General features: G+C 32.5%; 1 protein-coding gene across 3 annotated transcripts in view; it reads right to left on the bottom strand.

Moving 5' to 3' along the window:
- Positions 1–24011, bottom strand: part of LOC119834938 (transmembrane protein 132E) — a 54572-nt gene extending 30561 nt beyond the window's left edge. For all 3 annotated transcript variants that reach the window (XM_038359487.1, XM_038359488.1, XM_038359489.1), the window contains exon 1: positions 23604–24011. In XM_038359487.1, coding sequence (XP_038215415.1) covers positions 23604–23634 — 31 coding nt within the window. In that variant the 5' untranslated portion in view covers positions 23635–24011. The remainder of the gene's footprint in view (positions 1–23603) is intronic.
- Between the last annotated feature and the right edge of the window lie 2393 nt (positions 24012–26404).

Genomic DNA, 26404 nt, shown 5'->3' with positions numbered 1-26404 from the left:
CTTTCGAAACACAAACTTTGTAGTACAAAGTAGGTTAATATGAAATCGGTCAATCTATTGCGTGACTCGACAAATGGTTGGAAACCGAGGAAAGTTTTACAGTCTATTTTCCTCATTCCACAACTTTAACCCGCCCCAGAACTTTGACATTTCTGTACGTACAACAGTTTTACAATGTTATATTGCTTCGTTTTCCGCATGCCCTATGTTGTTTTATTGGACGTTGTGTCCATTATGCAAATACAAGGCTCTAGAGCACGCATGTGGATCTATTCTTGGTGCCACGAGAAGCTAATGGAGACCTGATAAAGTAACAAGGACTGGTTTCAAAAATAACAGCTTCGACAAGCTATTTTTGTAAGGATTTCAAAGGATTGTGTCTGTTGCTAGGATTTGCTTTTAGTTCACTTTATCAATTTATATCAATATTGTGGGCGTTTACCGTATTATAGTTCTGTTATTTTTAATGGCTTGTACATTAAATACCTGCATTTTAGCTTAAAAATTTAAATAAATTGCAATTTCTGAAATGTCATATTCCAATATATATGTATAGGAAAATTGTAATATTAGTTTGAAAATTTACATAGATAGGATTCTTTCTTAACTTTCCAATTCTCTATCTATTTAATTGGATCTTGTAGCACGATTCATGTATAACAAAATTGGAATATCTAGCCCCCACCCTAGATATCGCTTATATTTATCGCTATACATTGTATCGCTTCAATTTCCTAGAATGGCCTAAATCGAAACGTGATCAGTGATATTATAAAGATTTGGGTATACGATATAACTGCCGCAACTATATTTGGCGTAATTATGATAAGCTTATTTATAAAAATAGATTTTGTCTAGATCTACATATTTATAGATTAGTTTTTTGAGAATACTATGAACAGTAATTTCTCAATACTTAAAGTTAAATGCTCTCCTATTGTTACTTTTTTATCGCAAACTCCTAGACTTGCCTAAAGTAATCACATCATTTATATTCATACCTATGTTGTTCCCATATATAACATATCATACATCAACGTTATTAAATTGGTTGTTTCACGACGACACTCGCATCGCTATAATAGTCATTGTCACGAAACTGAAATTATTGATTATAAATACCTAACATGCAATCCTCAGTGAACATTTTCATTCTTAAAGCCATTCAGTTCATTTATTCCAACTACAACGTTTATATGTTAGGGAAATCTATAATTTACTTAGGTATGTATAAAAAATTCGTTCCGGAAACTTAATATTATTGTTAGTAATTAAGGATGTTTCAGAAAAAAAATGTTAAAGAGTTTACTCAGAGGGAAACACCGAGTGATTGTGTCTATAAATTCAATTAATATTAACCGCCGCTATACTGATATCGAACAAGTGAAAGTAAAAGCTTTTATAAAAAGACTTGCTGAAGAAAACGACAATTGTGGAACCCCCGAATAGCCTCAAAATTGAGGAAGTTTACGATTCAATCAAAATTTTTGATATGGCACCACATTAATTTACCCCTATATTGTTTTTATGGTGTAATTTTACGAGAATATTTTTTGAAAAAGCTGGAGTTATTTCAGCCTGTTTACGGAAGTTTGCGTAGCGTAGGCGGAGGTTTCATTTGAAGATATTGCGCCTGAACGCGAGACTTCTATAATATTCCCTGAGGCGGCCAAGATTTGCTGCCTGCGAAATGCAAAGCGAGATGAAAATTATTCCGCCTTCATTTCTGTAACTTTCTTTAAAATGAATATTTAATTAATGAAACAAATATGCCCATTCTTTTTTATGGGTTTTTAAATGATTACTATTTATAGCGAAGTCATTCTACATTTTATTCAATGTTTAAGTAAATCTAAATTTGACTTAAGCTAGGCTCAATATCCAGGTGTAGTATGGGAGGACAAGTCAGTAGGGCACAAAAGGCTAGTCACCTTTGTGTCGAATTATCGATCAGCAACTAAACCCAGCGTGCGTCTAACCTGCGTCTAAAGGATTACTATTTCAAAAGCACAGTTATATATTGTTAAAATTTTCACTTGGTTAGAAAGCAAAATTTCGAAGATAAACGTACAGCATTTCTGTAACATCGTATTTTCTACGTCATAACCGCGGCGCGCGAAGCTTTATACTCGTATTTACACATACATTACTCGGCAAGTTTGCTTACCTAGATAATCAAACAGCCTGGCGGAGTCTACTGCGATATCGACGTCGGAACTATTGAAGCTTGAAGTTAGTAGACAGTAGGTATGTCAAAAACTCACTGGAAAACTTTAATTAGAAAATGTTTCTCTTCCTGATATAACTTGGGCGATAACTCGAAATTTAATTTCCTTCTTCGAAACTAGGAGTACAGAAAATTCATTTATTTAGGTATAAGATTTAGGGAGTTTATAATAAGTCGAATAGTTTCATAAATAGTATATCTATATGAATCATTCCTGTTTAATAAATAATTATTAGAATAGTTGCAGAGTGAAGTAAAACGTATTTCTGCACTATCTGCATCCCATTGTTGAATTATTCATCATACCTAAAATACAATGCTACCAAATGAAAATCCCGAGAGCGCTGCGCGGCCGCTTTGTAAAATACCCATAGAATTGAAGAATTAGCAGTACTGCCTAAATAAAATAGAATAAGATTAATGGATACGTTTGATATAGAATTATAAAAAAATAATTATACTAGTTTTTGCATTGACTACGCCAGCAAATATTGTATGTTTTACGTAGGAACTAGATTCTATATAAACGAAAAGATTACAAAATGCCATACAGCTAAAAATAACACTAATAAACCAATCAGTTTGACCTCACAAACTACATTGCCAGTCCTGAATTTAGTTAGTCAATTAAAAGACGCTAACGATGTGAGCAGTGTGGAAATAAAGAGTATATAAAAATAGAAAATTCGATACTTCGTTTCGAATTTTAACTTGTTCCAGAGGTAGACTCGGCGATTCTGAAAATAATTAATGCTCTCTCTACAAAGTTTGAACATGCTTTTCTGTAGTGTAAATAAAAATCTAAACTGATTAAATGCTCCTTAAAATTTCTGTTTAAAAGATCTCATTACTCTAATAGGAAATATAATTGTGCTATATTTTTATGCATATCATTAAACTCAAACATGTGTTTATTTGATTAGACTTCTTGCAGAAGCACTTTCCATTTACCTCGCATTTTAGAATAATAAATTAGCCCGTTAACATTATGTATGTTACACAATATTGTTCTTTTTATGTTTAAAATATTGTGATTGTAATTATATTTGCTAATGACGCTAGCTCATGTATGTTTTCGTGTTGAATACTCAGACGGAGTGAAGATTTCATCCCTGGGTTTCTACCTATTTTCTATAAGCAGGTACAAAGCTATACTTCTTTAACGTCTCACATCCTGGGCGTTAATTAAGCTTCAGACATTTTCACCGTTAAATTAAATTCTCAGTCAACGTAAAATAAGGCATGTATAAGGAAAGGACTGTGTAATTCAAAATTAGTTAGTATATTTTAACTTCTTCTAGATAATATATTCATTCCCGAAATATTAATGTGTTCCATAAAATTTTTAGTACCTCTTCGATATGAGAGTTTAGCTTTCGAGTTTTAGTGTCTTAATTATTCCATGTTATAGAAGTCGGTTTTCTTATTTACGGTAAAAATTATTTCTTGCTGTTCATTCGAACGAAATATTATGCACATTAGCAATCACAAATACTAATATAAACCGGCATGAAGTTCTAACGCCAACGTAAAACTTAAATAAGAAGGAAGATCTGAGTTGGAAAGTTTAATTAGAAATGTCTACAAAAATTGACAAGTAACTAACTTCGGAAGTCGAGATAACTCGCTTTTGAAATTTTCATATTAAATTTTCAGCTTATTAATGTTAATTATTATGTCAGATATTAAAAATTTTCATAATATGTTAATTAATCTCACTCATCCAACAAAATATGACATGATGATAAAAAAAAAACGTCACTAAAATGGGAAAACTCCAGCAATTAGTATACATTTTAGAAACAGTTTTACAATACGACATTCGATGAATAAATAAAGAACCAAGGATTGAACAATCAGTCCTTAACGTAATAAGTATTTAATAATCTGTGACTTAGCGAGTAACAAATAAATACGAGTAAGAATTGGTAGGAATAGGCTATAGCCTCTTGGTACTGTACCACAGTAAACCAAAATCAAACGCGCCTATCACTGAGGAGTCCTTGGTTCGATTCTCGGTGGGAATCAGAGAAAAATATCTCAGTCTCGTAGGACATCGAAGGCTGATCACCTACTTGTCCGAAAAAGAAAATCGATCAATGTACCAGATATATACCTATACTCTATCGTGCATCTGTCCCAAGTTCCATATGGGGAAACGGAATGTCTCTTTTATGAACAACGGCTGATTCTATGACCAATATTTTAAGATTTATGAATGAAATGAAATCCTTAAAAACAATTAACTTAACCAGCTTACATAATCTTGCTTGTAACTGCAATAATTTTCCTTATGTCTAATAAGGTTTGATTAAAACATTATACTATCAGTACCAACCAAATCCTTTTGTATTATTAGTATAAACACAAACATAAATAAACACCCATAAAAAGCACCGTAATCAGGCTGGAGTAGTTATTGTCCTGTATTTTCATACCAAAATTAAGCCCTGCGGAGTGAAAGGCAGTAAAGTTTTTGTTAAGGTCATAAGTTCGCGTGAGCGGACACACGTTGCATGCCGATTACACGATAACTTTTATATTACGAACCGTAACTAGGGGTAGAAGGAAAAATAACACCACTACGTGAGTGGTCACAACATGGGTCCTATGTTATTTCTTTTTCCGAAGACAATGCTCAATTAAATAAGAAAATGGAACGGTTGAGATATTATGTAAGAGTGGGAAGGAACTTTTAAACTCATTTGTGATAAACAGCCGTTTAAGGTGTAATCTCACATGCACCACCATTGACATGCACGCCTGCAACTCCTCTATTATCATAACTAGTTCGTCTCTGCAATGTAGGGAGCATTAAATAGCATTATAGTGTACGAGATAGTAACAATGCATAATACACATTGAATTTTTAACAATACGTAATATATATTATACCGGGAGAATCTTCTATTTATGCCGTTATAACAAGCAGTCTTACTCTTTACACTATCATATTTTAGCTAAATACAGCAACTAGTTTATGTTGTTTTGTAGACTTCAAAAGTGAGGTTTTTAATGTTGTCAATACAATTAGGTTAGTAAATGTTAACAAACAAATTGTTGAAGTACATAAATTAAGATTAAAGAGTCGAATTAAAGCTAAATAATTTGGTAATGTATAATAAATACACTTCAATATTAAGGAAGGAGTTTCATTTAGTATTTTATTAAGTATTATTTAGTATCTTTCAAGCGACGAATGGAAGAAAATAAGTTCATTTCTAATAATATTTCCGATTGAAAACATACAAATTCGTATTCAAAAAACGTTCTATTCAGGAATGCGAACATTTTTTATGCAAAAGGCATAACTTGCATTCTTGTCCTTGTATCAGATGCGATTCCATGAAATGTAATTACGTAATCGGAAGTCCTTACTCTACATAGACGCAAATCGTATTTCGCATACAGATAGATTTGTTGCCGTATTATGTACATGCTATATACATAATGAATACACTTATGATTTAATTGCTATTGTGTTTCTTTAGGCCACCGAGTTCAATTGTTTAAACTATTTTGGCAGAATATCTTTGTTCTATGCCTAGCATATATATTTAATGAGATCATCACTTAGAATACTAAAAAACTCTTAAATTGTTAATATGATCTATACATATACAATTTTAAAGCCACGTATTTTAATTTATTTATAACGGTTTATAATTTATTTGTGATTTAGAAATTAAAGATTTGGGAGACTGTCTCCCCGTGACCACGCTCGCTGTAAAGTGTTCGAAACGTCGGATTAATAATGTAATGAATAAATCGCGTTTAAAATCCGTTTAAAAGTTTTTAATTTATAAATTTATATTATTCGCGTGAAAACAAACACAAGAAAATACTATTTGTGATTACTAAAAAATGTTGTTCCCCAATCTTATTCTGTGATCAAAATAAGTTATTATAAAAACTGAAACGTTTCAAACAAATGTTATAACAGTGCAGCTGGATTATGTTATAAATTTATTGTAACGGTCATAATTTCAAATAAATTCTCTGCGCTTGGGAGAGGAGTAACAGCATACGGTGAAATCTGTATCGAATGATAAAGTGACGATGAATAAGCAATGCGGTATCTCGTTTGTGGGTAGATCCAGTCCTTCGCTCTCCAGTTACATTCTCCTACATGATACTAATATAAATATTGTTCCAAATACACATTAACTATTCATTAGATACTCATCCGCGTAAGCAGTCTTTCTCAAAGTGGACGATGACGTTACCTTGTGGGTCGACTCAAGGTTTAGAGGGGGTAGTAGGTCCAGAAAAATCTGGGGGGGCGTTGAAGTGTAAGTAAATGACTACCCGGGCGGAGGCGGGCATGCTGCTAATAGTATATTTAAAGTTTTACACAACTTAAGTTCTCTCAATATAATTTAATATATATCTATACATATTACATAATGATTTTATTAATATCATTAAGAAATTAACAAGAATTCTTTCATTACATTCATGCGCCTAAAATGTTGTTAAATCTAACTAACATTTTGAAAAAATACTACCGTATTGTTGTTGATAATAAAACGCCGAACCATTCATCACCTAAAACCCCGAAGTATTGTTGTTGGTTATGTCAATGTAATAAACAATTTCTATACAACACAAAGGACCGAAGTTCGTAAGTCCAGTATTATACAGGGGTTTCATATTAATATTTATGACCGGAAAATTATCATCAAAATGTATATCGGTTTGCAATTTATCCTTTGTCGACGATATAACCAAATGATAGGATACTTACGTGTTGTGTATGATATATACACATTTATAATTTGACCACAGTCATAGAAAGATCGTTTACCTTTATATTCCAGCTTTAATCTAGTTAAGTACAAAATTGTTTGCTTTTCTTCCGGATCCGTGCGTCACGCTCCCTCTTGGCTAATTAAATTTACGCCTTTTACTGTTATTCTCGTAAAAAAGAACATATTGTTCTTGTAATAGGAACGCAATTAAAGCAAGAAAAATCAGTAGGTAACAAATATATAAACTAACATTGTAAGTAGATTAATTTTATTTCGTAATATAAAAATACTTAACACGTTTTCTGTATATCCAGATTGATATTTTTATCATTTAAATTGCTTCATATAACTCTCTGTTACCGATAAAATAGAATAAAGTGAATATAAATGGGTACTTACACGTTTGAAGAAATGTTACCGCTAAAGGTACAGGGTTCCGATATCAAGCATCGAGACTTTTAGTAAACTTGTATAACAACCATATAATTATACACAACGAAATTTATTTTGTCGTTGAACTTCTCAAGATACACACAACAACGTATGAATTGCTTATCCGAGAATCTATCAATATATCGTCATATTAAATTTAGCGTTCCGCTTTGCAACATGTACCTACGAACTTTATTATTTTTAACGCTTCCTGTTAAAACTTTCCCGATAACAAATAACAGTGCACCTGGTGCAATATTTTACAAGCATTCCACATAAATCTCAACATATTGCGCACACATATTAGAGCACTAACTCGACCCAGAATCCTCAACATAAACACCAGAACACTTCATAATCAATTTGCTAAGCATATGGAAGTATTAAGTGTTGAAATTCAAATATTTATCTTCAGTTCCCATACGTAAGCGCAACCGACCGTTGACCCTGCTCGACGGTCGTATGGGCGCCTTTAGACGTGAGTACATCTGCTTTCTGTACAAAAGCTGCGCTCGCTCAGGGAGTTGAGATATTATGTTGACAGCTAAAAGTTCCTCGCACGCGTATCCCGCGGTAATGCCGATGTTAAGTAATGAGGAAAAGGAAGTTGTTAACGAAACTCCGGCGACGTTCCGTCAAAGATATAACGATAATTTAGTACCTTGCATAATTTTAGTTTTAATTTTCAATTAACATAAAACTCTTAAAACAAAATAGGTATTTTTATTTTTATTTAGAATTAAAATGTTTTTTATAGTAATATGTATATATAATAACAGAAATCATTCATTGATCGTAAATAAAGTGCGCCGTGCGGACAATTCATTCACAGAGGACCTCTGCGGCGATGGTGATCACTTACCATCAGGCGAACCACCAGCTCATTTGCCCGCTATGACATATAAAAAGATTGTAAGATATACCTGAGTTTATAATTTTTCTTATAAACCTTCAGAAGTTTATATATACTAAACAAGTACGATAAGTACATCAGACCTTCTAATAGTTTGCAAAATATAATCTTCTTCAAAATAAATATTGTACGTTCGAAATATTCTTTACTAGTTTATCCAACAACAATATTTGCTTTGTACAAAGATACGGAGCGGGTCGAGTATAATATAATTTTTGTAACCCAATTTTCTTCGTTCCACAACATAAAGTAGAAGTAGTGGGTTGACAATTCAATTTCCTTATATTTTAGCCTTGGTTTGAGCTAACGTGTTCAAAGTATAAAAAGGTTTGGACTGGATTTTAATCATATACATATAATTTTAATCGGCACTAGCAATTAACGGAGAGATTAACGTATTGGCCACACTGTGAAAACAGCTGCAACATTATAACAAGAGTGGAATGAAATGGTTTTGTGTCGTATTCCACTGTGGCACCGGGCGCTGCGGGTCAGCGAGCCGCGGTGGACACGAGTCAATTTAATTAAAATGTCGACGCGGCCAATGCACCTAAAACGATGAATGCACCGAATTACAATCTGTATTCAATCAGACAATGCTGACGCAAATTGTATTGATAGATTACTTTAGTAATGAAAATGTTTGATCTAAAAGCTTCTTGAACAATTGAGTTGAGTGAGCAAAGCAAATGCAATTCGCAAAAATACAAGCCTTTTTACTCACCGATATTGTTAGATTAGATCATCGAGGAAACCCATTTCTTTTTTTTTTTTTTTGAAAGGCCAATAGAATTACATTAAATAAACAAACTGTACCGGCAGAAATCAGAAGACCGAGGATTCCGAACAATCCATAACGGTAATTTGCGGAGCTTTCGTCGTATAATTCAAAGGTCCCGTTTCATTAGCTTCACAAAGGTTAGCTGAGCACTCTGCCATTGCGACGACTGAATTATATCATTATTTCCTACACTGAGGGTAGGTTATTACGTTATGAGATTGCTTTCTTTCTAATAGTCCTTAATGTCTGTGGACATTTTATAAGAAGAATTCTTCCATTCATTCAATGCTAAATTTGTGGAAAATGGAGAATAATAGATAAAGATACAGTATATGATCAGTATGAAATGATGTGCCATTTTTTTATAGATGAAGAAATAACAAAAAAAAATGTAATGAAACCATAAAATAAAAATTAAATTACATCTGAATTACTCGTATCGTAGAAAAAATAGACATGTTGTTCAAATCACTTGCGCATAACTATGTAATATGTAAGTTCACAGTTCACTAGTATATTTTATTAGATGGAATGTTTGTGAAGAGAATGTTTCATAAAAATCAACAATCTAGAAAACAATGTATACAAAACGGTACATATATTGTGAAATTCCAATGTTAAAAAATTACATCGTATCCGAATTGCTCTTTATAAAACATAAAGGCTATTATTTCATTAAATAATGGGCGCCCCATATTTTAAACAGAAGCGAACTGGCTTATGTTATGAGCCCAATGAAAACCTCAGTATGAATATTTATTTCCTGATGAATACCTGTTACAACAATATGGAATCAACGCTAAGCCTATTACAATACTGCGGCAGTGTATTGTTAAAAGTTTATACAATCTTTTTCCAAGACAACCAACATATACTATCTAGAAGATTTATTCCATTTACATATTAACATATTGTTTTTTTGTTTCAATATAATCTATATTAATTGTTGTACATCATATACCTTTTCGATTATCCCTATAGAAAATTTGAATCTAAAACAAACTAAATATGAATATCAATAAAAACGAATTACAGAAATCTGGTTAATTTATTAGACTACCTATTGATTGAGTTAATTCGGGTACGATGTAATCACTACGTAAAAGAGGTGTTCTATATCCCAATTTCAACCTTTTAAGCGAAAATCAGTTACGTCTGATTGAACACTAATCGACAAACCCAATCACGTTTGTAACATCTCGCTTAGTGATTCCTACAAATACTTATATATACCTAATTAAATAGACTACATAGCCAGCCTGACATAGCCTAACCTAACAGCAATTCAAATATTAAACGTAAATTATCTTTTAAATAAAGTATACAAATAGTTCGAGGACAATTGTGTACAAAACAAAGTTTATATAGCAAGTAAGCCCTATGCCGAATTTTCAGAGTTTGCAAGACTTGACAACTCGCTACGAAGTAGCATCTGAAATTCTTGAGAGCTTTTGGTATTACCTAAATTAAGACGTACAGTACGTTGACTGTATTTAAATTGAAGAGAAGTTGTGCTCGTATTGTGTTGTGTTTGAATTTACACGAGTACGTATTATAATATATATTCATAAAAATTTCTTGTGTTTTAACAAAAACGTAAAATAATAATAATAATAACTAAATTGGTCGAGCTGTCCCGAATTTTACGGTTAGGAACACATTTGGCGATAAATTATTATTAACACCAATAAAATAGATTTAAATCGCGATTTATTATTTATATTTTATATACTTAAATGGTATATTTATTCCGTGAGATGTGAAAACTTACAAATCACCATAACTTTTAACAATAAGTTAACTTTTAACATAAGAATATGGATTTGAAAATCACAAAAAAATTCTCAATGCTTTTTTCTTTTGTAACCTCGCAGTCTTGTGTAGATAATATACCCAACTGATTTTCTTAAATAAAGCAGTTCATTAATTTAAAAGCTTTGCCGTTTTGTAGCGAGCGTTTGTTGACAGTCCACGATTTAGATGCAATCTTTTAATTACATTGAACCCGTTTGTACAACAACAACAAAGTTAAGTAATTAAAAAAACATTCAAGTCTAAATTCTAATCAATATAAAACAAATACCATATTCAAATTATTTTTTGTAATAAATCATTCTTGCGTCATCTGAGGACATAAAGTCTAATAGTCTTCACGGGGAATAGCTCTGTTTTATTGTAGAATGGCGATAAAACACCTACCTACCTTTATTGACCTGCCATTAAAATTTATTGTCCAACATTATATTGTGTATATTTAAGGAAAGGCCTGTTTACGCATGTCGCGTCTTCAATTTAAAATAGACTGTGTTCAGCAACATTTTAACAGGATGTAAAACTCACTACAGTTACAGTTATATGAGACCAAATCGTAACTTTTTCATTACCCCTCCATGACACGTCTCACCGGCGTCACTGAAATGTGAATGGCTAGACAGTAGAGTGTAGACGGCGCGGCACCGCATTGTGCATTACCACTTCTTTACGAAAACGAGTTTCTCTTTAGGTGTTTTCTTTAAAATCCTTGACATGTGTACCTACAGATAGCGACTTCGCTTTTATTCACAGTGATTTTCAGTGGGAACAAAGTGCAACGTTCCTTAGACGCTTTCGTTTATTATTATCCACACGTATCGCTGACTTATCGTGATCGTTATCTACACCGCTGTGGTCGTGTAATTAAGCTCCATAATTACGTTAGACGAAACAAAGGGGGCGCATCGTAAAACCTTTAGAGGGAAACACCAGCCTTTCCCTTTTTGCGAAAGGGATCGAAACTACTGGTATATGGACTTATCTGTAAAGACAATCGTTTTATTGCAAACGAAGCATTGCAATTATAATTACTTACTTTTTTATTTAATACTTAACTTTGATTATTATTTTATGTCTTGATCTAAACGAATGATATTATATTTTGTTCATTGATCATTTCATATTTTCCTTTATGTTTGACCTATAGACCTTGTTATATAAGAGAAACTACCATGTTCAAGCGTTGAAGTTCCCACTAAAAATATTACTTCTTCTGTTCTGTTTCTATTCGAAAGAATTGTTGATGTTACGTTGGGCATTCAGTTTATTTTTTACCCCCAAAATTATCTCAAATTGGAGTTCATAAAAAGGAAAACGAATATGAAAATAAAGTCATGTATGTGTAAATGATACATTAAATATATTATGCATATTATGCGCCAATTCAATGGTCAAACAAAAAACCTATTTTAAAACATTAGATCAAAATATTATCTTCTCACTACTACTTATTTGTATGAAATTATCAGTTCGTTTTTTAGTGATTAATTTTTAAAGGTTTGATTAAAAAAGTATAAAAAACTATTTATGTACCATTTCAATAATTTCAAGAAGAATTTCAGATTAAATCAAAATGATTTGTTATGGTTTGGCGCAGGGAATAAAAGATCGAACCTAATATGCCGGCTTTAGTAAAGAACGTTTAACAAAAGAAACTATTTAATGCATATGCACGATCATCATATAGAGAGGTACTTTTGGAACCTCAAATAGCATTCTTGCGGATGAAACCTTTTGTGACGCGTTTCAGTAAATTAAAAGCGGTTGTGCAACCTTTTACCAAAGCAATCCTCGACTAAACTGTTTTATACCTATACATTTTCTAATAGTCGAAATTCTCCCTAAGACATAATTCCATTCTGTCGTCACGTACTAGAATGCACTTAAACAAAGCTGTTCTTGGAAGTTTTAAAGTAAATTTTTCGTCTGAAGCAAGTTACAAACGGTGCGTGTCCCAAATGGCGAACGTCGTTAACTTTTGCTCGGTTATAAATCTTCCGAATAGCTCTCTTTATCGGCTTTCGTTAAATCCTGCAACAGACACTTCAAAGTGTATATAAACATTTTTTAAATTGATCTGTCGACCAATGTTTACAGATCTATCGCCATGATTATTTTTATAAGATGCATTGATCTTGATTATAGAGTGAAATTGTTTATACAAATCTTATAATAGTTTAAGTGTAACCTTTCACTTTTGTACTATAAGTTCTTACTTCACTGATTTATATTGTTATTGTTAAAAATATTTTATCATGAGTAAAATAAATATATGAACTTAAATTCGTTGTGTTTAGTTAGCTAGCGTTATATTACCAAGTCAAAATTCAAATGAAATTACTATTACGCCTATAAAGACTATACCTTTTTAGGCGTTTTAGTAGTTTAGCGACTTAATTACTAAAATATTAATTAGCATGATTACCATTTTTAAAGGGGTGCAAAAAACGTTTATTAAATAGAACGTCCATTTCGTTTCACGTAAAATATACTACGTATTTCGCAAAGAAAATATTCTATTTCGTTTGCGGAAATAGGAAAGGTATTAATGCACGTTAGCTTTGAAACGGTACAACAACGAAACAGGTCGGCAAAGATTAATGGACTCAAAATTGCATCCAGTAATGCAATAACGCCGACTTTGCGAAGCTCGATGTTTTGTTGTTTAGACATGTGACCGTTCGAGTGATGTAGGATTTCACAGTTTCATCTCTAAGATGAGCTGCATGTGTTCATTATTATTCTTGGAAACCAATTGTTCTGGTCTAATTTGTGTTACTGCATGTGAATGTTTGAGATTGTAGATCGAATTAAGGTATAGCTTTAAAATGTACCAATACCAATCATAGCTTTTAAATGTACCAATCCCAAACCCATCTACAATTCAAGACAAGGCTATGAAAGTCAAAAAATGTGCTGGTATATTGCACTCTAATAAAGCAGTTAGAAATTACCACGCAGAACTGGTTTAATTAATTTAATTCAATGTAGATAGAGTTAACTTCTTCAATGTCTACAGACGCCATAGCTTCTAGCACTGACCATTCCACTAATTAAAATGCTTTTAACTGCAGCTTAACCAATGGCATAGGCTAATAAAATCGAGCGACAACGATTACTGCCTGAGCCCGGATTATTACAGAATTACAAAATGAGCGCCAGGCCTCCTAAAAGGCTTATATAATCGGTTATAAAGGGGATAATACGGTTTTATGGCCTGAAAAGAAAGCCAAAAGTTATGTGGGTTTTACGTTGTGTTGTCACTAAAGATAACGGAGCTTTAATTGAGCTAAGCCATCCTTCCTCTATATTGGTTTCATTATAATTAAACCTTCATTTGTGTAGCTTAAATCCTTAAGAATTATATTATTGCATAATTGATTATACTTTTTTCTTATATTGGTACGTACCTAGATTATTATTAATTGAATTAGTGGGTCCAATTAAACACAGACAACAGTACACTAACACAATTAAAGCAATTTAAGTTACAATAACTTAAGTTACTATTATGAATTACCAAAAAAATATATTGTTATTACAACTGTTGTTGTGAAAATACCTGTCTTTATTTGATTTAATAAAATTCATCAATTTATTGGTTATCAATTAGACTTTTTTTGTGGGCGTTTGTCATAATTTTTTACTGGGCGAACCAATTTTTTTGATCCTTTGTTTATTTAAAAGCCAGTAATTAAAGTAATTCTCCCATGTGGTCCCATTTCAATGCGTCTAGTTGTAAGAATTTGAAACGGTTTATATCTTGGTTAAAAATAATCATGCCAATACTCATCTCTAATTAATAAACGATTTCAAACTATATTTAATCTTATCTGAAATTGCATCTCTTTATAATAAAGCGTGAAATGGACCACATTAATTACTACAATTACATTATCATAATACAGTTACTATGTATTTATGCGGTGCGTAAAATGACAATGTATTCTGATAGCCGCCGCGGCTTAAATATTTGCAAGTATTGTTATCATGTCAATAATTTAAAGTACTTACTGCTGTGTCCATGCTCACAGAATTTACAAACCACATATTATAGAAATTTAATATTGCATACACTATACATTAAACAATTAATGATCAAAGTTTGGTATTTCAACGAGTTTCATTGAAACTGATTTGGTTTGAAATCATTTTAATAAATAAAAAAGTATTTTATTTCATAGAATTCGAAACGTTGATTTTAGTATATTTTACGTCTATGTATACGTATTAAAATTGATATTAATGTACTTTTACAACGAAAAATTTTAAAAGTATACCAAGAACCCAGTTTAAAATACAAACAATAAGAACTTTACGGATTGTTTCCGTTTTATCTTGTAACCCTTAAAAGTACTATTACGTTAAAAAAATACAACAAATTCGCAATGACCTCGGCTTTTAGTAACTAAATAAACTAAATAGAGGGGTTAGTAGAGCTCTCCCTACAAACTATCCCCTTAAGAGGACACAGATGCCCGCCCTCCGCCAAGAGCCATTTAACGTTCAAGGGTTCCAAAGGTTCAATTGTAGTAAATATTTTTACGGTATTTATTGAGTACTTTTTACGGAAACAAGGCCCAAATCTTTATCAATCAATCAAAACATGAAGCGAAAATTCGTTAGTCTTTTATTTTTGTGCGTAGAATTAAGGTAACGTTAGATTACTCACTACTAATAATTGGATTGTTTGCTGGAAATGGAACAATTATTTGTTACATCTCCGTATTCAATAATTTATCTAAAGGCGTCGTCTCCAATCATTTCGGAAAGAAGTAATACAATCAATACTCAGATCTAAAGTATATAAACACATTTTACTCAGCGATTTCGAACGACGATAAAGTTAAGTTTTGAGAATGAAGGGAAGAATGTGTTTTATTGTGTGACCCCTCATATGTCTGGATAATCCCCTCTTCGAGAAACCCGGCGCCCGCATATATCGCGACACGCGGCGTGGGGCAAAAATGTCTACTCAGATTTCTAACAACTAAGCCCGATATAAAGTATCGATAAAAGATAACTCGTAAGTTCTCATTGGAAGGAACGTCTATAAATTATGTATTGATGAAAGATCTCTTTTGCGTATTGAAAATAGTTCGCTTAGCCGTAAGGTAATGTAATATTTAAAGGCAAAATTTAAATTAGGAGAAAGTCGATTCGAATTTATATATATTAACTACAGTAATTGTATTTTAAGTCACATCTAATACAAAAAAAAACAAGTTTAGGTTAAATACAAGATATGTCAAAAAAATGGATACCATTCATAGAAAACTTGAAAACCTAAAGAATGTTAAGTGAGCTCAGCGCAATGTTTGAGATTTGTATCAGGTTGCCACCGAGTTACCCACATTATGTGGCTTCATGCCGCAAGTTGTATACCTACTTCCATATATTATGAACACTAATAGGTATCAACTATCAAGCCAATGGCTTAGCATTACAAAACAGGCCCGATTAATCGTATTAAAGCAGTTATGTCCAACCCAATGACCACTCATGAATAAAAAATTGTATATTATGACAATTTGCATTTTAGATTGGAATGTGGACTACCGTTTAGATTAAATCTCTAATTTAAGTTAATCTCACGTTCATGCATCTACCCCATCCCGACTTAATCTTTCCTGATACAACCCTAACGAATGCGTATGTAGGTTAGTATGAGATTAAAATATGAAACTATTTCGGTATACATTTAGCAACTCTCGCAAACTACGATATAAATTGCTATCAAAAAGGTAACCCACATCTGAACAGATAAATTATATTAATATAATAATCATCAAAATAAATGTTTTTAAATCAGAAATCAATATACTATAACTCATTTTTAATGTCTTTACGTATTTTATGAATAAGACATTGATACGGATGATAAAACTAATAACGGCCAATATTAATCATTGAAAGGAGCTTATGCATTGTACTCCTCTTTTGTGACATAATCCGTATTAGGTATTGAATCTTATGAAGTCATTGCTTTGTGTGAGCCGATCGATAGGTCGCGCTCAAAATAAATGGAACAATGGAAGAAGCTATCACTGGAATTGCCACAGATAATATAATACTGTAGGCATTGCTTAAAATGCTTTCCGTGTATCGACGCGCCGACCGCTCGCCTTACACCGGAACTACGGTACGTAATATATTTGTGAACCTTATCTTTACACAAATATAACAGTTAATGAAAATAAATCATGTTTAGAAAACCATTAATTTCACTGGAGAACAGGATGTGAGATGAGGGTGCGATTATCGAGATAAACCTGTGCGGGTCACGAAGTTAATGTTATGGTAATTGATTTCTCTCATTCTTAGATTACTTTCTATGGAATGAATAAAATAACACAGGGTCACAATGGATGATGCAACATGCCTTTCCAGTTTTATTTAAAAAGATTTTCTTACATACTACCCATTTTCTTTTTTATATCAACTGTATCAAAGTTTGATAATATTTATGTAGAGTAGAAGAAAATTTTGATGTGTGCTTGTATATATTATGTATTTCATAGTAGCCCGATTATGTTAAAAATGTATCAAAACTTCCCTTCATATTTTATTGTTTTCTTTCCAGACATAAACGATGTTTTAATAAACTCTATGAACTCTATAATTAATGAACTCATCTATTTTTTTAAGGAGAGTGGCCATATATTTTTTCACTTTTACATTTGTACAAGAATTTTTAATTGTGGCAACCCAAATGTGCTACATGAGTCTGCAGAATGTTACCCTAATGGATCCATTCCACAATAAGGATTGGCAGAGAATCGAGCTTACTCATGGCTTAGACTACTCTGCGTAAGTCAAATTGTTGTGCAATATTTTTATCTTTACTATGAAACTAAAGAAATACTTAATGAGGTTTTATTGGTGAACGCTACTGGGGTATAAACAGATCCATATATATTTTCGTTTCACTTTTGGCTACACACATTAGAAATGCAAAATAATAATGACTCTCTTTCGTAAGGTTAGGTTTGGAACTGATAAATAATTATACTTTTAAAATCCCAGTACCTATGACTGCAATGTGCAAATTAAACAAACAAATATTTTATAAATCATAATTTTAACTTCAGGATCATGGTACCCCTTTTTGCTATAACGTTTATTGTTATTTGTACCATACAGTTTTAACACGCCTACATTAGTAGAGTTAACCAATAACAATTTATATTTAACGACTTATATCCTCCACCCTAATTGTTTTTAATTTAAAACATTCAATTAGTGGCTATTAGTCAGTAGATACACAATTCTGCACTTACGAATACTATTGAATGATTGCGGTCAGTAATTGAACTTTAAAATATAAATTGCTCATGCAAACGTGCTCAGTTTTAACTATGACATGGTAATGATTGGTTATATTAATAAACATCCTAATACATACTTAAAATAATATTCAACAAAATGTATTCAAATATATATTATAATATTCAATATCATATCCAATTTTATTGACAATGTAAGCGACGTTAAAATATAATAACTAAACATAATTCCTATTGCGTAAAAGCAATCCAATCTTCTAAGCACACATGGTGACTTCATAAATCTCATGTCAGATCGCTACAAGCGGGCTGTGTGTCATAAATACGACGGGTATGTATGTCAAAACATGGGGATTTGGGCCCTGTCTCCCGCGCCTGCGACGGCCCGGCGTTACTGACTGAGATAATGAGAAAAAAAAGATTTATGATCAAATGTAATCAAATTTTATTATCGTCCGTACGACCCCCTCCCATTAAACATACATAGTGCTTTAATAGCAATTCGAAATTTGTCGTTTACTATTCCACTTCAAAGAGCCCGTCATGTGAAAAGCTATTTATTTCAACGCCATTACGTAACAACATGATATGAAGCGTGCTACTTTATGTAAGTATACATCGAATGAATGAAATATCCAAATACCAGGATCTTTTGCCAACGAGGTCGTGATTGTGAGTCGCATTACCATAAAATTTTCAGTGGGAATGTAGTGTAGTAATAACGTCGCGTCGGATAGAATATAAACATTTCTACGCACAGTACGAAACGCTCGTACACCCTCTTCTCATCCTCCTCGACCTTCTTTGGACGTCTCTTTGACCCAATTACGTGCAACATATTACATTTTTAAACCACACAAATAACGGTTTATATTTATGAGACAACAATTCCGACACCCATATCTTTATTAATATTTGCTCTGACATCTCGGATATAAAATTGTTTATCATTAATTTAGTAACAAATATTTTGTGAGTAGGTTCCAACATGGGATTTTTGTAACCACATTTTAAGGTGATAAAAATTCTATGCAGTAGGTAAGATACCTGTGACTTATTCTTTTTTTGTCTCAATTGAAATGTTCATATGTTCACAAGTCAATATTTTATAAATAATTACTTGTCTGAACAAAACGTTATATTATATCTACGTAATATTATATCTACAAGCTGACCCAATAAGTCACGAACGTCACACGCTGTGCTCCGTCCCTCTGAACATGACAGATTGTTAATTAATTTAATAAACAACTACAAGTTGACACACTTATCAAGATTGCCACAAAATACTGTTTTTAAACTAACCCGAGGTAAACATTTGACATTTCATGGCATTGTTTATCTGGTGCAATTCCACGCAGAAGTAAAATAATTAAAGACATTTCTTTTAAAATAATAAAAGAAGTCTTTCATTACGTTTTCATATAAAACGGTTCCAAATAGCCCTGTGCTCCGTTACAAGTACAACAAAAGCACATAGGGTGCCACAAAAGGGCTGCTGCCCATATTCGAGTGTTCTGACTTCAATTAGTTATTCAGTTGATTAAAAGTCCCCTTTAGCCACTCTATCATTATCGCTTTACTGTATGCACGTGCCGAGACTAGCTCACAACCCCCATTCAAGGTCAGTAATAACAAAGAAGTAAAATTGCGTACTTCATTGTTTGTTTATATTGCACCTACTTAAGAGTATTTGATCATAAGCATTAACTATTTGCTTTATGTACTATATACTTATAATATACTTTTATACTAATATTTCAACATATTAATTTACTAAAACAAAAAAAACTTTAGAATGTTACATTTAATGATATTAAAGCAACGCACAATCGAATTAATGAAACGAACAGTCGAATTAATGAAATTTTATAAAATACTCTTGCTTCTGGGAAATCTTATCAGGCACGTGCTGTGTGAAATGAGATTGTTCGCAATACAGCAAAGAGCAATTTAAGAAGAATCGTCTTGAGACAAATACTTTTTTATGTTAACGAAAGAAGCAGAGTACAAAAAAGGGTCAACACAAGATAAGTTTTAATTAATTTAGGACTCAAAAGCGACGCGTATTGTCATTTCGACAAACACGTTTGGCGCTGTCGAATATCGATACACGAGGGAGGCAATAAATAAAAAGGTTATCTAATGAGATAAGTCCCGACGCCGACGTCACCGCTACTGTGGTGAATGAGAGCCGGGAGGACACTGTAATGGTAAATACAACTCGCAGCCGCCTGTGTTCCCCGATCTCAAATATTTGAGCTGTGAAGTCACTAGTATCGGTATAATTTGTTGTTATAAATTTTTGTAACACATCTACGCGAAATTGTGAAAAAGTGTAGGTACTCTACTCTCAAACTAGGCAAATGGAATTTTGCACATTTAAGCGTGATTAGCCATGGTATTACTATTTATCATCAATCATATAAACAAATTGTAATCGCAGTACAAAAATACAAAGCAATTCAATATTAGATAGTTATCATAAAAATAATCGTAATAATATACTATTATTTAATCCAACTCTTGAATTAATATAAGATTTAATTCCAAAATAACTTATCTTCAACAATAAAAAGGCTGGTTATAAAGTACAGTTTTTTAGTCCGTAATGTATACCAGGCGTAAACGCACACCAATGCGCAAAGATTGTAAACATATATCTTCAAACCAGATGAAAGCTGGCGCCCCGGCCACTTATCGGCTCCCTACATTCATTCCGTAACAGACTCTGTCACCACCCTAAAATAGATATTGTATTATTATGAGAACAATGACAAAAATGCATCTTTTCGGACTTGCGTTTATTTTTAAACTCGGAATTCATTTCTGTCATATATTTTTAAAGTTATTATAGTTATAAATTTCTCATAATAATGATATGTTGACTGAGGGAAGGGAGGCCTTTGCCGAGCAGAGGGAGAGCCGTGGTTGATGTTAATAATATAATAGTTATTTTTTGGCTTATTATTTGTTTTTTTTTTTTCAACCTCTACTCCCCTTGAATCAAGGCGAGGCTTTTAAACCTCAAATGTCTCGTGTATCTTACTTTATCATTACATATTTAAAGTTTTAAGGTACCCAACTATGTGTTGTATGAATTTTGATGGAAAGCACGCGGCGGCGGCGGACGGACCACAAGTGAAATATAAAAGTATATTTCACTTCCAGTCCGTCCCGGTTTCGCCCGTGGTATTTACATATAATTCTCGAGATTAGCTCGATTAAAGAAACAAAGTCTTACATCGCCATAAGTAACAACTTATAGGGATTTTGTAGCCGCATATGGAGGTTGAAGCTTTACAATTAACCTTTACTTGCCATGCCGGTAATGTTTGTTATAGGTAATGTCTGCAAAATTAACTCTAAAACTATTCCGTATACCTATTACTTTATTTTATTAATCTCGCAAAACGATCTATGTACAATAATTCAAGAGTGTAACTGAGCCATTTGTGTAAAAATCCAAAAAAAAACTGTAAAAGGCCAGGTGCGCCCAGCATCCGCCGTTGAGTTTATACTTACTTGTAGAAAAAACTAGTTGCAGCTTGGGACGCCTCTTACAATGTGCTCCAGTAGGTATATTAAAAGCCCTAAATGAATATTTTTGAACCATAATTTAGGCAATAGTGTTTAAAAAAAATTGGTACGCATCTTAAATGTATTAATTTACATTTATACATTGCTTTTAACTTATAATGTAAATGTATCTCTCATAATCTAGCTATGAGTACTTTTACATAAAAAAATCATTTCTTTTTTGTTCATTTACTCGCATCAAAATCTTTAAAGGTCTCTGTTGCATAATGCATTAAAATATTTGTTTTATGTTTTTTTCATTTACTCTCATAAACATCTTTAAAGGTTTCTATTGCATAATGCATTAAAAATTTCGCTATAAATGCGAAATCGTCGGATTATAAGATCTGAGGAATTTAATGCAAATTTATATCTATAATTCAAAATTGTAGGTACTCTGTATTCTGGTTCCTGAGAAGAAATTTATATAAGAAAATAAAAAAAGGACCGCCCAAAAAAACTATTGATTTGACGCAATTTCTCTTAGTTTCAAACTTGTTCGAAGAGAAAAGGTGCCTTAGGTAAGGTACCTTTTTCTTTCTCTGGGGATCTATAACTTATTCCACCCTTATCATGATTTTTGTTATGTAACATTGCTATTATTTGAATAATAATTTAATAATAAATAAGTAGTCTATTTATTTGGCTATTAAATTATGAATACTTCATGTTCAACGGAGAAACAGTTTTGCTTCAACTCATTAATAATACTTTATTCAATCACTCAACTTTTTGACAAACTTCAAGTAAAATTTATTCATCGCATCTGGTATCTTTTACGTCCCTTTTTAAACAAATTTTTGTTAAGAGTTGCCGAGCGGGCTAAGCTTCTTTAATTTAGGTTGGTACCTGCGTTGAACACCTGTCAGTTTCCCCAAATCTTGACCGATTTAACCGAAATTACAATCCAACGGTTTAATGGAAGTATGAAGAAGAAATTTATCTCCTACACAAAAGTAACATATTCAAATATTAATTTTTTTCAAACTGCGACGATCGGCCCATGGATCGTTCACAAAATTGCAAACCCATTCCTTCCAATCTAATAAATCCTTCATTCAAAGGCTTATTATAAAATTTTTGACGGACCCTAAAATTATTCGCCTTCTTAATAATGCTAATATTACGTTTTGGGTAAGCAAAAAATGTTATCTTTTCTCAGAAATGATCCAATTTATGCCTCTTACTCTCTCACAATGGCCCTTTTAGTACTAATAACATCCACGTATTACGTTATTTAGTTAGTTACACATATAAAATATTATAAGTGCTCGTAATATGCGGTGTATAGTAAGCATATTCTTATCAATCAATACGAAATTCAAGTTCATAAATTGGAACATAATTGATTCCAATCCCATAACGTCAAATAACAAATACCACTTTCAGAAATAATGTCGGCAATTCATTTTAAAATGACAAGAATTAACTTTATATGGCAGTAATCAACTTTAAGCCTTTTTGCAACATAAAAAAATAAACGACGCGAAACCAATTTATGATGAGTCAGTCGTCTTCATGGGAATTAAGTTTAATTGTAAGAGATCCTTTAAAGTCTGCGATCTTTTAGCATTCTGCGGTTTAAATACATATAACAATTGAACTTTATTTGAAAAAAAAAACATAACAGTGTATGAAGTACTTTCGTTGACTAAAGACAAGATATTTAATATTCAAACAATTTACAATAAGTCAACAAGCTTTAACAACAAGTAATAAATACATATGCTATAAATAGTTATACTTCTTATTCGTATATTTTTTCTCTTATTCGGATAAATATTAAAAACAAACACGAAAAAAGCAGCAAAACATGACTTACCTGTGATAAATAGTAGTAATAGTCCCCACATGATTTCAATTCTTTAAATCTCGGGACTTACGCTGGAACTGAAGCCATCGTCTCGTCGATTAAAACTCTATAATGTTTACGCGCCTCAGCTGACGTCTTTTCGTTTGCCAATCAACCACACACTCGCGCACTGCGGGACCCGCACGCTGCAGTGTCAACGGCCACAAGCTTGAGAAAAACTTAACACCCGGCGAAAGCTGTCTTTCGAGGTCTAGGAGCAGACACTCAGAAAAAGTCTAATAATCCAGGGAATTATTCATTGTTCCAAACGGTGGAAACAAAAGTTGAACGGTCTCTTCTGTGATGAAAACATTCACATGGCTCGAGAATGACTAGGAGAGCTCAGTCGAGCGCGATCGCAGCGCACGACGGCTGACTCGCGAGTTGGCCGAGTGGGCCGGCAACTGCGGGGGCCGGGGGATACGCCTGCGCACCGCGCCCGCACCGCACCACCTAGTATTGACCGACGACGCCTCCTTCCCACATCGAACATCCTTAACTAGGCACTACGAATTCTCCTTTGAAATATCCCTCAATTTCTTCCTTCGAGAGAGATAGGCCACGTGTGGTTTATAGCTATACTTATTGTTTATTCTTTGAAAATGTTACTTGGATAGACTTCGTTTCCAAGTTATTTCATTTAAAAATTAAATGAAGTTAGACCTTTTACACCTCAGAAGCTTTTTACCAAACGTTTATGTAACACAAGTACTCCTTGTTACACAACGCCTTCATTATCAGATAAGTTCTTCATGTACTTTAAAGCTCTTTCAGTTTTATGAATTTATATATTTTTCTTTTCTTTGGATACTTAAAAATTTAACAAGATTGCCGAAGTCTTGAGGATGGCTAAATGTGACTTTTGTATTATTTTAATGTTATCTGTATATTTATTAATTCATCCCTACTTAGTGTCTACACTGATTTTCCTGTAATAATATGCTGTTGTGTGATTTGCATATCTTTTGGATATATAAAGGAAAACTAAAACAGTTGTCATTTTTTAAAACATATATTAATACCATACAGTCTCGACTTCCTTCATTTTTTTTAAGACACTATCGCTGTACATACTTTACTCATTATGGATTTTTGTATTTGCAATTCTAGGCTTCTCCTTATATTTACTGTAAGCTATATTTTAATCAGAATATTATCGATATCTGTAACACCGTTTTTGAGATTACCCTGAACAGTCGGGCACATAGTAAACAAACAAATATAAACCGATGTCATTTTTATAACATTTTATATGCCAATATACATATAAAACTTACATTACTTTTTTAAATAAGTATCTTTATAGTATTTGATTTTTTAATACTTTTTTTTGCATAATTGCATTTATACTATAAAAATGGTCAACAGCGTTATAAATGATTTCATAAAGCGATATACAGATAGCAATACAAATTAAAGTGAGATAACGTTGGGGATAGCTAGTCATGTAAGCTTGAACACATTTCTAGCGGAGACCTAGTTGGACTGGAGCCTATGCTATTACTGACGTCATTGGACACTATATTTACGATCGGCAGACCTGGATTCCCGTCTGAACTATAAGGCACTGGCCCCTACGCCAAGGCCATGGCCCTAACTAATTTACTATATTTATTTTTTTTGGTATCTAGTAGAACTAGAATGTGAAACTAACAACTTTCACTCTTTTTCAGCATTTGACTTTGACATTTGCAATTATATCGAAATTACAACCTAATTTAATTGTCCATGTGTAAATTTTTACGCACCTGCTCCATTTTATAACCTTCATAAGTAGGTTACTTATCTAGTTAGGATATAAAATATTTATTAATCAGTCGAATTTGACTCGTCGTTCATTGGAAATCATATCAAAAGTTCCTGCCTACTCCTCCTGAGGTGAAATAACGCATAAACAAAAACAATGATATGGTTTCAGATAAATTGGAATGTTAATTTAATTTTGCTCGGTTGACTAGTTTCGAACCCTCACTCATTTTCGAAGTATTTAAGGGCACAAACTATGAGCGGTTTCGACATTTATTTTTAACCGATTTCAAAACAAGAAGGAAATTCTCTTTCGAATGGGTGAACCGATTTTGTTGATTTTTCTTTATATGAAAGCTTGTGCATTCCGTGAAATCCTGTTTGATTCGGTTCGGACAATTTGATATTTATCTTATACTTAAATAGTTAGATAGCTACAAACCTACTTAAGCAGCTTTAAAGAGATTAAAACAAATTACCAAGTAACTAGGTATATAAAGTCTTATATCAATAACAATAGCTTGGCCTCAGTAACAATTTTTTTATAATTGAAAAGCTATTTAGCCCGCGGCTTAATTCCCAGTCCCTAGAGAGACTCCACAAAAAATGCTATAACACTGAAATTATTTCAAAACATCGCTCTTATATTTTTTTATAATATAAGTAATTAAACATAATCATGTACTTTCATTCTCTTATTTAATGAAATGGTGAAAAAGAACCCTAAATTAAAAGGAAATTAAAAAAATACCTTCTGAAGCTTATTTATACTAATATTATAAAGATGAAGAAGTTTGTTTAGACACACTAATCTCAGGAACTACTGGTCCGATTTGAAAAATTATTTCAGTGTTAGATAGCCTATTTATTGAGGAAGGCTATATATGTACCACAGGCGAAGCCAGGGCGGACCGCTAGTTGGATATATAAGCAAAAACTCTTTGTGGTTTTGTTTTAAAATTAATGCTTTACTTTAGGATTTTGCATTTGAATCGATTTCTAAGTAAAATGTAGCCCCGCTCCAC

Source organism: Zerene cesonia, chromosome 20, assembly GCF_012273895.1.
Source record: "Zerene cesonia ecotype Mississippi chromosome 20, Zerene_cesonia_1.1, whole genome shotgun sequence".
NCBI lineage: Eukaryota > Metazoa > Arthropoda > Insecta > Lepidoptera > Pieridae > Zerene > Zerene cesonia.
Note: the sequence above shows the minus strand (reverse complement) of the source record. Positions and strands in the feature narration are given on the sequence as shown.